General features: G+C 37.8%; 1 protein-coding gene across 1 annotated transcript; it reads right to left on the bottom strand.

Annotated features, from left to right (window-relative positions):
• Positions 1-540: 540 nt before the first annotated feature.
• LOC145675395 (uncharacterized) lies at positions 541-1,017 on the bottom strand. Its single transcript, XM_081745798.1, has one exon. It carries the CDS (start codon positions 1,015-1,017, stop codon positions 541-543), a length of 477 nt encoding a protein of 158 aa, XP_081601924.1.
• Between the last annotated feature and the right edge of the window lie 14,778 nt (positions 1,018-15,795).

The following is a 15,795-nucleotide window of genomic DNA, read 5'->3' as shown; positions in this document are numbered from 1 at the left end:
CAAATGAAACCTGACACATACACTTATATACATATATACACAATATTTCGAAATATGTACAGCCCGCAATCGATTCGCAGTATTCATCAGGCAAGTCCTTCAAAAGTTGACTGGCACAATTCTCTTCTGCCTTCTTCTGCCATTTCGAGTATTCTTCCTTAGTGGGCTTCCACAATTTACGCTGATGTTCGGATCGGTGTCCTATCGATTTCCTACTGTTCGGATCAATCAGCTCCACAACCTTAAGGCTTGTCTTACGAACACATAAGTATGGCCCTGGGTACAGAAAAAACATCTTTTTTATCTGCTGTGCTGCTGCATCACTGATGGGATGTGTCCTGACGAATATAAGATACGATGTGCAATCATAAGTAGCCGGTTGTCCCACGAATTCCCGTCTTCATCAGTCTCCTCTTGGAACAGTCGTTTCATCACAGGCGTTACATCCTTCACGTTTAGATGTGCTTGGACTGGAGCAACGTTCAGATTCTACGCAATAGTATAATTGACTAACGTAACGATATTCCACCAGTGCTTACTCTAATCCACATGTTGTTCAGCACAATACAACCCCCAAAGCCTATTCATTTCTCTATGCATCCTCTCGACGGGATTTGCTTGAGGATGGTATGGTGTGGAGTGATACACTTTAACGTTTTTACTAGCCATTGACCCTAGGAATATACTAGATACAAAACATGGACCGTTGTAACATATAATGGCGTCCGGAATACATAAATGCATAAAATACAAATCCAGGCACCTAAGAATGGCAGCAGTTGTAGCTCGTCTCATTGGATACGCTACTAGATGCCTGCTAAACACATCCATGCACGTGCACACATATGCCATGTTTGACTTGCTGGTTGGAAGCTTCCCTACTACATCAACTGATAGTAACTCTCGGGCTCTCGAGACGGTGACTGACTGTAACTTCCTTGCGAAAGGATGAGGATCAGCTTTGTGTCTCATACACAATACACAATTGCGAATGTATTGTCGCTCATCAGTATACATGTCTTCCCAAAACGAAATTTTCTAGAAGCATCGTGTGTGTTTTCGCATAGCCAAAATTACCCCTGTCATCATGGTAACATCTCAGTACTTTACTAAACTTTTCGGTACAACTATCCTACATTTATCTTTCTAATGAAAATCACGTTTTAACAGCACACCTTGTTGGCTCTTATAATACAGTCGTACAGATTTACCCCAACTTATTTCTGATATATAGGTCTGATCTTGCTCCAGAGCATCAATATACTTCATTAACTGTGGATCTTCACGCTGGTATTGCTTCCAATCCTCACTGGTCATATTTGCGAAATCTCCTGGAAGGACATGAAAATTCAAAAGTGTAACAATTCTAGGTGTTTGGCATACGGTAATACGAGACAAAGTATCCGCTGCTACATTGGTTACTCCTGGTGTGTATTGGATTTCCAACTCCACATCTTGCATCTCGATACACCACCGATACAGCCTTGTATTCCAATATTTTATGCTCTTAAAGGCACTAATGGTTGATAGTCAGTTTGTACGATCACATGATGCCCGGTCAATAGATTATGTCATTTTCTTATAACCTTCATAACACCCAACATCTCTATTTCGGTAATAGTATAGCAAGATTCGCAAGGCTTAAGTATGTGTCCACTGAAACCAATAACTCGTTTCCCATCTTCATACTCTTGTGTCAAAATAGCAGCAGTCCCAATAGTCGAGCCGTCGACTACGATAATGAAGTCTTTTGACATATCTGGATGCACCAAAAGTATATTTTTACAGATCTCATTTTTATTTCCTCGAAACAATTCGTATGATCAGGCAAACAGGTCCATTTCTTCCCTTGTTTAAGCAGCTGGTATAAAGGTTCTGACTTACGGGCAAAATCATGTATATACTTGGAGCACCATTGAAAAAATCCTAAGGTCCTTTGCAATGTTTTTATAGTTGTTGGCCTTGGGAATGATTTAACTATATCCACGTACTCTGGGTTTTTCGCTATTCCTACCGGTGTTACCACGAAACCTAAAAAATTTGCCACAGATACCATAAATGTGCATTTCTTTAAATTGACTGTCATATTTGATTCCTCTAACTTAAACAATACTTGATCTAACAACTCGATATGAGCTACTGGATCAGTCCCGGGAATTAAATATAATCTATATACAGTAAGATCTTTTCAAGAATAGCAACTCCCAACACTATCTGCAACGCAGCCATTAAACAAGCTCCACCATTCTTGTAACCAAAGGGTACTCTGCAATGACGATATATCTGGCATTCAAAAGAGAATGCTACAAGATCCCTAGAATCTTCAGTTAACTTGATCTGGCAGTAGGAATGCACCAGGTCAAAGGACGTTGCACAAGTCATCCAATTAAATCTTGCAAAGAGGTAATCGAGGCGTTCAACCTTCAGATTTGTTAAAGATACGAATTTATTAAGTTGAACCAAAGCAAGACAGACTCGAACCTCATCCGAGTTCTTCTTTCTGACTATTACCAGGGGATGGTGAAGTTTTGACACTGCAGGCTCAATGATACCTTGACGCAACCACTTTTGGATCTGCTCCCTCGCCTTATCTCAATAACAGAGTGGAATTGGGTAAGGGCGTTTCACAATTGGATCTTTAATGGTAACCTGGATTGTATACATAAAATGTTACATTTTACTGGGAAATGGGTGAAAACTTTTCTTTTCTTCATCAGCACATTGAACAACATTTCCTTGTGTTCCGGAGCAATAGGAGTTTTCTGAACCACTTCTCTCACTTCTTCTAGGGTAGCGTACAGACTCTCTTCAGTCGCTTTTTCCCTGACTTCCACTCTCTTTGGACAGCAAGCCGAACATTGGATCTCCTGAACAAGCGGGTCATACAAAGATTCCTCAAGAGCTTGATCCTTTATTTGTGCAAGCGTAATTCGTCTCAGGTTGCAATCTTCTCTTTGCCTTGACCTAGCTTCATCATACGAATCTTCTTGTTGCATCAATACGCTGTTCCACTGATTTAAAACTTCTTTCAGATCTTCGTAATCGCATCCACATACCTGTGAGTCCCATACTTCCTCTGGATGGCATTCGCATTCACTCCAGTCTTCTATGATGTTTCCAGGAAAATGGCAACCCACACTCAACTCATTAATCATATTATTACATGTATTTTCTTCCTCCTCCGCTTCAACCATGGGTACTACGACTTCTTGCTCCCCAGCTTGAATGGTTACCATGCCATTTCCAAAATTCATTCTGACTTGAAACTTGCTCATGTAATCACGACCCAGTGGAAGATCTTGGTTGAGCCCGTCGACCACAAAAGCTCGAACATCCGTCTGTATCCCCTTAATTGTCACAGGAAGATATAATTCCCCTTTCACCATTTTCTTCCTGGTTCCACTATAATCGACAAGAACTACGTGGGATGCTGGTTTCAATTTCGGATGTGATATAATATTCGTAACCTTTCTCCATAATTCTAAACTACACAACGTCACCTCCGCACCGCTATCGACAAGTGCTTGCACAACTTCATCCAACACACACACTCGTATGATACCAGACCATTCTTTTCTTCGTTCAAAGTCAGTCGTCACGTCATCAATATTCTCGTAATCTGTGTTGTACTCCAATTCTTGTCCAGCTATACATTAAAATTTAACTCGAAAAACATTTACCTCACTCCTACACTCATACTTACGTACATATAAAGGACTATATACATCACTATACGCTTTCTCAGGTGTATCCTCACTTACACTTTTCTCATGGGTCTTCTCACAACACAAGTCGTCCCTACCTTTGGCCCGCGAGGTGGATACTTCATTTAGTTTTTTGAATCTGGACTTCCTCGAGGATCCCAGCGGTGTTGAATATCCTCTTGGGAAGATCTCGGATCATCTCTTTCGTATTCTTCGTGTTGTACCATTTCCTTCCTGGCCGTCTATTTCCCCTCCAAGAACGTGCACGACCGCCTCGTTTGCCGCGTCGATAGTTCCCTCGTCTTCGTGCACCATCTCGTCCTTCGTCAGGTGATTTTTGCCTTCGGTTCACAGGCTCTGTCTTGTTGTCCACCTGGTCCTTCGATATAGCTCCTACTTTAGCTTTATCGATCAACTCTTCTCCGTTCTCCAACCTTCTAGCGCCATCTCTTCCTGTCTTCCGTTTTGCTTCCCATGTGTCGTGAATCAGTTCAAGTCGTCGGACTGTTTCAAGAATTTCCGCTAAATCCTGGCCTCGTCTCGAAACCAACTGTCTCTGATACTGAACTGGTAGCAAAGTTATGACGGTGTTACAAATCTGGGCTTCACTGCTCTGGGAATCCAAGTCCCTAATCTGACAAAATCAATTTGTAACAAAACATTCAACACTCCCATCAACCTTAGGGTTCAATGGTACAGTCTTAAGGCGCGTTAGCCTAGCACATGTAACGTCTTCTGAATGATAATGTCTTAAAAACATTTGCTTGAAGTTGACATACGTGATGAATTTATTCACATTTGAATAATACCATGACAGCACTGCGTCTCTTAGTATGAACGGTAATACCTTAAGCGCCTGACTAGGTCGCACACCCATTAGAGCACACTCTCGTTCAAATTGTATTAAGCTGAAAAATCACCTTTCTCTGGCGGATAGTGCTTGACCGATTTTATATCCGTTAATCGCAATTTCAAATCCTCTTCGTCTTCTTCCTTTTCCATTTCCTCCCTATAGTCCTGAGCTACTTCCGAATAGGCTACGCGACGGTTCGTTAGTCTTCTGGCGTTTCCATTCTCGTTCCCATTAGAAGCAAGCTGTCTTTGTCGGTTCCTTCTCCTTGCCGTCTTCGGGGGCCATCCATCTTCTTCTGAATACCCGCTCTCATCGGACGAACTGGTCTTGATCCGTCTCCTCCGTCTTCTCCGATAACTTGGGTGCACCTCAGAGTCCTTGCTCCGAGAAGCCGCCGTAGTATTGACGGCACTTCTTCCACAGCAGGTACCGCTGGAATCACTTCTATTGCGCCTTCCATCTAAGCTTGGTGATTGAGCAGAATTGTATGGCCGCTTCAGTTCTGTTTCCTCTTCTACGTGTGAACTATGTCTTCGCCATTCCTCCTCGTTCCTTTGTTGAAGTGACGCGATTGCTACCTCCTGACAAGCCAACTTTTCTTGTACTTTCCACAGTTCCGAAGTGTTTTTTTCCCACATGACAGCCTTCGGAAAGACAGTTTTCGAAAAAACTGTCTTTCTGCGGAAAGAGAGTCTTATAGGGTAAAAGAACCCACCCCAAAATTTTAAAGTTGACGCGAGAAAGGTAAGAAGAAGTGAACCGAAGTGAGTGAAATATTGCACAGATGTCGTAGGTTTAAAATGAGGGAATACGGGTTTCGTATTTTCCTGCAAAAAAAGGTTCTGTGAGGCACGGACCCCTCCAAACATTTGATCACGAAATATCAAAAGTGCTAGTAACAGTACGTGAGATGTGTGTAAAGAACATGAAGAATTGCAACGAAACTTAGTGTATGGATAATATGCAAAAAACATACGAATACTGTTTTTTTAATTTTCTGCGCAAAAATTGTTTTACGATGAAAAGCACCCACCCAAAATTTTGAAAGTTGACGAACGAGAAGCAAAGTCAAGTGAATCGAAATGAATGAACTTGTGCACACATATTATAGACGTAAAATGAGTGAATACGGGTTTCGTATTTTCCTGAAAAAAAAAAACTGTTGGAAAGGGCACGGACCCCTCCAAAGTTTTGATTGTGAAATATCAAGAATACTAGTAACAGTATGTGAGGAGTGTGAAAGGGAAATGAAAATTGCAACGAAAAATTTTGTATGGAAAATAACCATAAAATAAATCAATACGAGTTTCTTATTTCCTGTGGAAAACTGTTTTAAAGGCCAAAAGCTCCCACCCAAAATTTTGAAAGTTGACACCCGAAAGATAAGAAGAAGAAATGAGCTGAAGTGAATGAAATTTACACAAGTACAGCAGACGTAAAATGAGGATAAGAGTTTCATAATTTCCTAGAGAAAAAAGTTTGATAACGAAAAGAGTGGGGCGCCGCCCCCCCAAACGTTTGATAACGATAAATCAAAAATACTATTAATAGTATGTCAGATGTGTGTAAAGGAAATGAAGACTTTCAACGAAACATTTTGTGTGGGAAATGCGCTGAAAACAAAAATTACGGGTTTTTCATTTTTGCGGAAAAACGGTTTTATGGGGCAAAATTTCCCATCCCAAAATTTTGAAATTTGGCGCCAAAAGGGAAGAAAAGTGAACCGAAGTGAATAAAATGTTGCGCAAATATTGTAGACATAAAATGAGGGTATACGGGTTTCGCATTTACCTAAAAAAACGGTTAAGTGTGGCACGGACTCCTCCGAATCTTTGATCACGAAATTTCATAAGCGCTAGTAACAGTATGTTGTAGTAACGATAAATCAAAAATACTATTAATAGTATGTGAGATGTCTGTAAAGGACATGAAGAATTGCAACGAAACATTGTGTATGGAAAATAACCAAAACATAAATGAATACTGGTTTCTCATTTTCTGCGGAAAACTGTTTTAGGGGTCAAAATCTCCCACCCAAAATTTTGAAGTTGACACCCGAAAGTAAAGGAAAAATGAGCCGAAGTGAATGAAATTTGCACAGATGTTGCAGATGTAAAATGAGGATACGGCTTTCGTATTTTCCTGGAGAAAACAGTCGGGTGGGGCGCCGACCCCTCCAAACGTTTGATATCGAAAAATCAAAAGTGCTACTAACAGTATGTCAGATGTGTGTGTAGGACATGAAGAATTGCACCGAAACTTTTGTATGGATAATGCGCTGAAAACAAAGGAATATGTTTTTTTTATTTTTGCGGAAAAACGGTTTTATGTGGCAAAAGAACCCATCCCAAAATTTTGAAATTTGACGGCAAAAAGTAAGAAAAAGTAAACGGAAGTGAATGCAATTTTGCACAAATATTGTAATCATAAAACCAAAGAATACGACTTTCGTATTTACCTTAAAAACCAGTCAGTTTTGGCCCGGACTCTTCTGAACCTTTGATCACGGAATATCAAGAGTGCTAGTAACAGATTGTTAGGTGTGTGTGAAGCCCACCAAGAATGCCAAAGAAACTTTCTGTATGGACAATACGCAGAAAATAAAGGAATACGTTTTTTTATTTTCTGCGGAGGAACAGTTGTAGGGGGCAAAAGAACACACCCAAAGTTTTGAAAGTTGATGCCCAAAAGGCAAGAAAAAGTGAGCCGAAGTGAAATAAATTGTGCACAGATATTGAAGGCTTAAAACGAGGGAATACGGGTTTCGTATTTTCGTGAGAAAAATGGTTAGGGGGCATGGAACCCTCCAAACCTTTGATCACGAAATATAAAAGAATGCTGGTAACAGTATGTCATATGTGTGTAAATGCCACGAAGAATTCCAACGAAACTTTTTGTATGGAAAAATACGCAAAAAATAAAGGAATACTTTTTCTTCTTTTCTGCGGAAAGATCGTTTTATGCGGCAAAAGAACCCACCCCAAACTTTTGAAAGTTGACTCCGGAAAGGTACACACGGCCGGATTTCCCAATAGGCCCGGGCCTATGGGCGCAAGCTCCTAGTGGGCCCACGGCCGAGAGAAAAAAATTTAAAAAATATCTAGAAATAAAAATAAATAGCCATAACTTAAAATATTTTTTGAATTGATTAAAAGAAATCAGGCTAATAAAGCATTCTGATTTCGAAGTTCATTAGAACAAATAATTGTTGGTAAAGTAAAACTATTTTTCAACATTATGCATCAACTTCGTTACAACATTGATCTCAAACACGGGAGAACTGGCTGTAATTTTTTAATAAAGGTTTTTAGGAAAGTAACTTTAACCAGACTAGGGGGCGGAAAAAATATTGGGCCTAGGGGCGCCAAAATGCTAAATCCGGCCCTGAAGGTACATGTTGTCTTAAAGGTCGAGGGCATTCTTTATTGCTATTATGATAAGTCCAGCTTCGGGTATCTTCGGGAAAAAGTAAACCAGGTTCGAACCTCGAAGCCAACCTTTGCAATCGGAAGAAATTTTGCAGATGTGTTTTTCTTCTTTTAAATATAATAAGACTTGTTATTAATATTACAGACTTCATTTCCCCTTTATTTTGGTCGGTTTGTTACTGTATTATCTATGACAATTTCTCTCATGCTCATTCTGTTCTCCGTATAATTCATCCTTTACTATGTCTCCCTTTTTCGGTTAGTTATAACTTAGCACATTGAGGTTAAATTTTATATTTTCCATGACATCTGAAATTTTCATTCATGCCCTGAAAGCAAAATTGAGGGATAAAAGAGTGGTTTTGTGAATCTATGAAACGAATCATAGTTCGTTGAGGTGGTCCCACCAGTAATCTACGCGGGAATGACATCTCGTAGCTTCGTAACGTAAGTGACATGCAATATAAATAAAGCTTCAAAAATGCAATTTGCAAGCTCTGAAGTGGATAAGTTGCTAAAGTGTCGGCTTGTAGAATTAAGATCCCGAGTTCAAATCTGGGTCTGCTGCGAGTATTTATTAATTGTTTTCTTCGATTTCTGTTTATGCTAATTCCTGTAGAGCGAAACGATACGATACACCGAGATCTGGTTTTCTGCAATCGAGGCAGCTTGGCAAGAAACCCTTCCATATTTCCTGTTTACGTCTTTCAAACCTAAACTGATTGAAATTCCCGATATCCAGTCTCATCTTTTATCGACATAGAACGAAAATTGTATCAAACAGCGAAAAGCTATTTATTCTACAAACCATTCAGCGTCTCAATAGAATATAGCCTGACTCGAAAACACTACGGAAACAAAGTGATTCAAACCTACTATTACTGCTAGTTTGAATACTTGCTTCTAGGGTATGGAACAATAAACATATAAGATATCCAAATGCGTTGTCTTTCAGTTAAATTATTTTGCCAAGAATAGGTTTCACCCTATTCAAAACTAATGTAGTTCAAATTATGTATTTCAGCTTACAAAACTTATCACCATAGAATAAAAATGGTAATATGTAGGGACGAAAAGTGTTTGGAATGAATACAACTTCTGAATTGTACATTTATAACAACCCGCATCATTTCCTCGAAACCGGAAATTATTGAACTTAGTATTATCTTTGGAATAAGGTTTTCATAGAGAAGCTATAAGAGATGGCGAGAAGGTTTTTTTTCCTCAATTGGTTTAGCTTCTTTGGGATAAGATATCCACGTGTTTAACTTGGGTACTTTCACTGACAAAATGTGTAACACATGCCACCAATTTGATACCCTCACTTATACATAACAAATTGTAGCAATGTAACAGATATTTGAAAATAGTTTTGTAAATTTTTTAACAAAACATGCCGCCTTCACCCTTTTTCCTTCATAGCCATCACTTTAATAATTTATCCTGATTTTAATTATTACCCTGGTACTAAAGCAATGCTGTATTTTGGTTCGTCATTCCCACATTTACCTTGCGTTTCCACACGTTACGCTAACCTCATAACTTTCTGATTAACGCAAATGTTTTATGTATTTAAGTTGATCATCGTATTTGTCCTTCTGTAAACAAAGTCTTTCTGTGAGTTTTTTGAACACTAGTTTATTTTTATATGTATGCAATATATTTCCGCTCCTATCCCCCTGCTAGAGATATAAGCTAAGTGGTAAAGCAACGGAATTACAGGTGTAACGTCTTGAGTTCGATTGCCGATTGAGAAGAACTTCCTTCTTTGTTATGTAATGATATACCGTATTTACCCGTGTATGCCGAGCACCTTTTCTGTGCAAGAACGAAGTCAAAAAACAGGGTGCGCTGCATACACGAGGAAATGTAGAATTGACTGAGCCACCAAGCATTTAAAATCACGTGGAGTTTTTATAAACCTAATACTGGAATACTCTGCGTAATTTTACAAGAGTAGAAAAGTTTTAATATAAAATGACAAGTTACAGCTCATCTTTCCTCTTACATATACATCATCGGCCGATCACAAAAATACCGTACATGTACTACCATCTATTTGTCAAGTCTTCCACCATGCACTAATTTCCAATAAGGATCAATAGATGGCTATTGCATCTGATGACAATCGAATAGCTTGTAGTGTAATTGGAAATTCTTACTATGGCCACTTTTGGCGCTTGGGTATCCTTTTGTAAATACATGGCACTAGTGGTATTTGAAGCCCATTCGGATTTGTTATTCGGTGAAGCAGGTACTATAAACATTCAAGTACCCCGTGTTACGTTCGTGAGTACCGATATACCATACATGAAAGTCTGTGATTTGTGTGGTTTTACGTGCTGTTATTAAGAACATAAACATGTGTGCCGCGAGTAAGATAAGATCATTTACAGCGGGAGCAACACTGAAACTGATGGGAATCGTGCCGTTGGTACAAAATATGGCGTATCTGAATCGTGCATTCGGGATTGGAGAAAAAATAAAGAAGTTTATCGTATGGCTTTTCGAGTTAAAAAGGTGAAGTATCCCGCACTAGAAGAGCAGATGCGTAACTTTATAATGAGCAAAAGACAATTTGGGTACGCAGTGTCAACATAAATGTGCCAATTGAAAGCCATTAAAATTTCCAGGGAAATGGGTTTAAATCCAGGAGACTTATAGCCAGCAGAGGATGGATACAACTTTTTTTCTAAAGACATCGTCTCTCGCTCAGACGAAAAACAACAATCGCTCAGCGTTTGCCAGAGACATACGAGCAAAAAGTGATCCAGTTCCAGCGCCACGTTATCAGACTTCGGAATGAAAATGCCTATTCATTAGAGCAAATCGGCAATGTGAACCAAACACCTGTGTTTTTTGATATGCCACTCGATGTTACTGTGGAGAATAAGGGACAAAGAACATTCTCCATTGTAACAAGCGGTAACGAGAAGCTGTTTGTACTGTTATGCTTTGCATATTAGTTGATGGCAAGAAACTGCAGCCCTTTGTCGTGTTCAAACGTGCCCATAGTGTACAAAAGGATTGAGTCAAATATTACGTTTAAAAAAACACGATCATACATATACGTAAAAACGTCATACGTTTCTAGAGTATAGAACGGGATTCAATCGGAGTTTAGTTTTAATAAAACACATTTAAAGTTGGTCTGCTGTGCAAGAGCTCGGATGGGAGAACCGAGCATACAACACTATAAATTGAAAACTGCTGTTACCATTAATTCGCTAATCCTGCCTAAATACCTCGACTAAAGGAAGCTAGCTATATGTTATTTGTTTATTATATTGTTTCAGGTCTTAATAACATGAAAATTATACATTTCTTGGACGGGATGGGATTCGATCTGGTGTCAAAATAGTTGAACAACATATATTTAGCCTCTACCTACGGAGACTCTTCTAAATTTATATTTTGTCTTAAATTTTTGGATTCTTTTGTAGCATTTGCGAGTTTCACTTAGAACCCCAAGAAAAGAGTTTTGCTCTTTGTTTCACTATTTGCATCTGAAATCTTGGTTACGAACTAATTTATACTTGCCAGGCAATGTAAACACTAGGTTCAAACCAAGAAATTCAATATTTTAGTCTAATTTGCAATTTCTTGCTCCAGCTAATTTACTGGAAATTGTCAATTTCCCTTTTCAATCGCGCTCTGCTACTGCAAAAGTCCGTGGAAAGCATGATTGCCGAGATACATAAAACCGAGTATAATTTTCCTTTTTGCTTATATTTTTATTGCTTTCCTATATATTTTGAAAATATCTTCATGAACTGATTGTTTTCTATTATCTTCGCTCACCAATAAGAGAATTTTATCCATAAATCTAGAGAAAATGGAATAAATGCGACAAATCTTGAGTTACATTATACAAGCCACTTTTAACATAGTTTTTATATATTGATTTCTAAGATATAGAGCAAAAATGTAAAAACATGAAAACATATAATACTCCAGAAGATGCGATAGGGCTATTCTATATAAGTTATAAAAATGAAAAATTCATTCAGCAGAATTAGGTATAATTCCATTCCGTTCTTACAATTTTTTCATAAAGTTCGTAATCTTGAGTTACATTATACATGCCATTTTTAACATAGTCTTTACATATTGATTTCTAAGATATAGGGTGAAAATGTGAAAACATGAAAACATATAATACTCCAGAAGGTGCGATAGGGCTATTAAATTCTATATAAGTTATAAAATTGAAATGTTCATTCAGCAGAATTAGGTATAATTCCATTCCGTTCTTACAATTTTTTCATAAAGTACGTAATGCACTTTAAAATTCATAAGTACTGATACAATGCGATAAGTAAGTTAATCTTACGAAATTCTATCTTAAATGTGACAAATTTGATAAGAACTGGTGTAGCCAGGAAAATTCTAACTTACTCTTGGCCTTCTTAGTGCAGGTAACCGTCTTGTAGCGGGTCCTGCTACATGGAGACTTTCCCATTTATGGTCCAAATATTAGAAGACTTCCTTAGCTCGCAGGGTCTGTGATGGCTTGAGGCAATGGCACACTAAATTTCAGAAACATGGTTTTATTAAACCCTGAAGTGAATTCGGTCTTACTAAGACGCGAAATTAATAACCAGTGGAAAATCTTGGTGCATCTGGCAAAACCTATAATGATGTAATTGTTCAGTTGCCTAATGAAACATGTTTGATTCGAGTATGTCGTTATTAAAGAATAAATTGATAACGTGTGCTGAAGTTTCCGATATGAGTGTTTCGATACTATACAGGGTATTTTTTAAAAAAACTTACGGATTTCATTTAAGTTCAAAACTTCTAACTGAAGTACTATTTTCATGCGGTTTGTGGCAAATGATCAAGGAAAAATGGAAAATTTATCGAACTATGTTTACTGGTTTAGGTTCATCCAGAGTAATATCGCGCATGCCTCAAAGAAAACAGCAAATATTCGCCAGTGTACCTTACAATTAGAATGAAATGTGGTGCGGTGTGGATATTTTTCTTAGATGGCACGTTGCCAAGGTTAATACAAAACAGTAAGCTTGGCTGGGTTATTGGGAATTGTGCTGTACAGTTCTGTGTTAATGTGTGAGTAAGATCACGACACATAGAGAATAGTGTACTCTTTGGAGCAACATGAGTTTATCGTTAAAAGATTTTGGAGAACGGAATCTGTTGTTCCACGCAAAGGGCATTTAGAATCAAATTACTCCCACGTTCTGCTCAGACAGAAATATAATATAGCCACTAGTGAATAAATGGGAAGAAACAGGACTATTTTTGAGTGAGATAGGGAATCATAGGACCCCGCAGGCTGGTGTTGTGGAACATATCAGTTATCGTACCGTAGGTAGCCCAAGAAATCTCATTGTCGTTTGTCGCAAGAAACCGACTATAGCTATTCTATGTGTGTTTTATGGGTATTACCACTAACACTTAATTTTTATTCTGCGATTTCGCTTCAAAAGTCCAAAATCACATTCCAGTTCTAATGTACACTGTCAAATATTTGCTGTTTTTTTTGAAACATTATCGGTATTACTTCGGATGAATTTAAAACATTAAACATAATCTCACGAAACTCCCATTCTTACTTGATCATCTGCCACAAACCATATGGAAATCGAATATCAGTTAAAAATTCCAGACCCAAATGAAATCAGTGAGTTTAAAAAAAAGTCACCTTTTATTACACTTATCTCATTGCGGTGTTCCTCCTGATAGTAGCACATTCGACAATGAGATTTTGTGCTTCCGTGGCTGAATCCTATATTGACGACAATTTAATCATTGTAATTTATATTGTTTCAAACGTAAGGTTCTTACGGTATACCTTGTGCGCCAGAGTACGTTGACTTGGACGTACATGTGACTGCCGTTTGGTTACAAATAATATATTTCTGAATTTCTCAGGAGATATGTGTAAAGGTCTCTATAATGGTCTTTTATATATTATACGGAGAATTTAACACTTTAGGTCTGAACTCACCATTGTATCGTCATCAGGGAATTTGGAATTTATTTTATCTCGCAGAGTTAAAATTTACCCAAACGCTTTTCCTCAAACTAAAATATCAAGCTGCCATTCGCGACCTGTCTATCTAAGAGTTCCGCTTTGCCACCAATAGGATACATAGTAGTACGCATTTAAGATTAAATTATCTAGGCGCCAGACTCGTATTTGCAGTCTCCAGTTTTGGAGCCCTGTACGCATATATATTGTGACTAGTGATGGGTAAATTCCCGGGAAGACACGTGTTTCAACATTTTATTAACATTTGCGCATATATATTTCATCATCATCATCATAGGTATTCTGCCTTTATTGGCAGGTCACTTGCCGCAGCTGAGAAGCTTCCATGCTCCACAGTCCTCCGCTAACCTTTTCGTCTTCGCGTATGATCTTTCTGTTTTAATATCTTCCATTAATTGTAGTCTCCTTCGCCCCCTCCCTCTCTTTCCCGCCACCATACCCTCTAGGACGTCCCTCATGATACAATCTCTTCTTAGGCAATGTCCCAACCAGTTTCTCTTCCTCTTCCTAATAATATCTAAAAGTGTTCTTTTCTCACCCACCATTTCTAACACCCTCTCATTCGTTTTCCGCTCTACACAACTAATTCCTTCCATTCTTCTCCACACCCACATTTCGAACGCTTCCAGTCGATTTTCGTCACCTTTACGTAATGTCCACGTTTCCGCCCCATAAACAAATTAGTTTGGATAACTTCCAGAAGACAGATGTTTCACCATTTTATTAACATTTTCCCTTACATATTTATGTTTACAATATTGCTAGATACTGACTTTTCTTTACACTTTTGCATGTAGCATTGCCACATGACCTTACGGCCTTTCTTCCTACCTATTTCTCGAAATTTCATGCGTAAATTCACATATAAGAGAAATCCGAGTATCTCTACAGAAATTCGAGTAAGGGATAATGACTGGCAAATTCCCGGGAAGATATTTTTATGGAACATGCCCTGAAAAGATTCCCCAAAATGGAAATTTTCAGGGAATTTATGTACAATCACAAAGAAAATTGCATTCTTTTAGTATATTGTGATTTCAAAATCAAAGTAGTTTTTTATCACAGTATATTATTACTGTTGTCCCCCGAGGATTCTTTAAAATATATATTCTGAACGGTATTATGTTATTTTATTAATATGTTATTATATTTAGAGAGTATTCATAAATGTATGTTTACTTACAATATGTTCTATGCGAGTAAATATGTGGGAAAAAATGGTATAGTAACTCCAAATACTTTTACACCACTAAAAGTTTAAATTTATATGTAAGTGGAGTTTCCAAACTTGATTCTACTACTGATATTATAAACATATATTTTTAAATGTTATAAACAAATTAGTTTGGATAACTTCCAGAAGACACATGTTTCACCATTTTATTAACATTTTCCCTTACATATTTATGTTCAGAATATTTGCAACATACTGACATATCTTAATTTTATACTAACATCGCTACACACGACCTTTCTTCCTACCTATTTCTCAAAAGTTCATGCGTTAATTCACATGTAAGAGAAGTCCTAGTACATTATCAGAAATTCCAGTCAGAGACAGGAGACAGACCGACGTCTATTACTAGCGGTGGTTCGGGGTTTATTGATAGTATTTCATCTATATTTCTACATAATTTCTACATTACTAACTGGTTCCTTTTCATCGTTTGTAAATTAGCACTCTCTACTTTCTAGTGCAAACGTAAATGGAATTTAAAAAATCATATTATTAGTTATGTAAAGTATAGTCAAAGAATTTTATTTTTTTAACCTTCAAATTATTTAAAACCT

This window comes from Thermobia domestica, chromosome 18 (genome assembly GCF_964235325.1).
Source record: "Thermobia domestica chromosome 18, izTheDome1.hap1.1, whole genome shotgun sequence".
NCBI lineage: Eukaryota > Metazoa > Arthropoda > Insecta > Zygentoma > Lepismatidae > Thermobia > Thermobia domestica.
The sequence above is the reverse complement of the archived record's forward strand: the minus strand, read 5'-3'. Positions and strand labels throughout refer to the sequence as shown.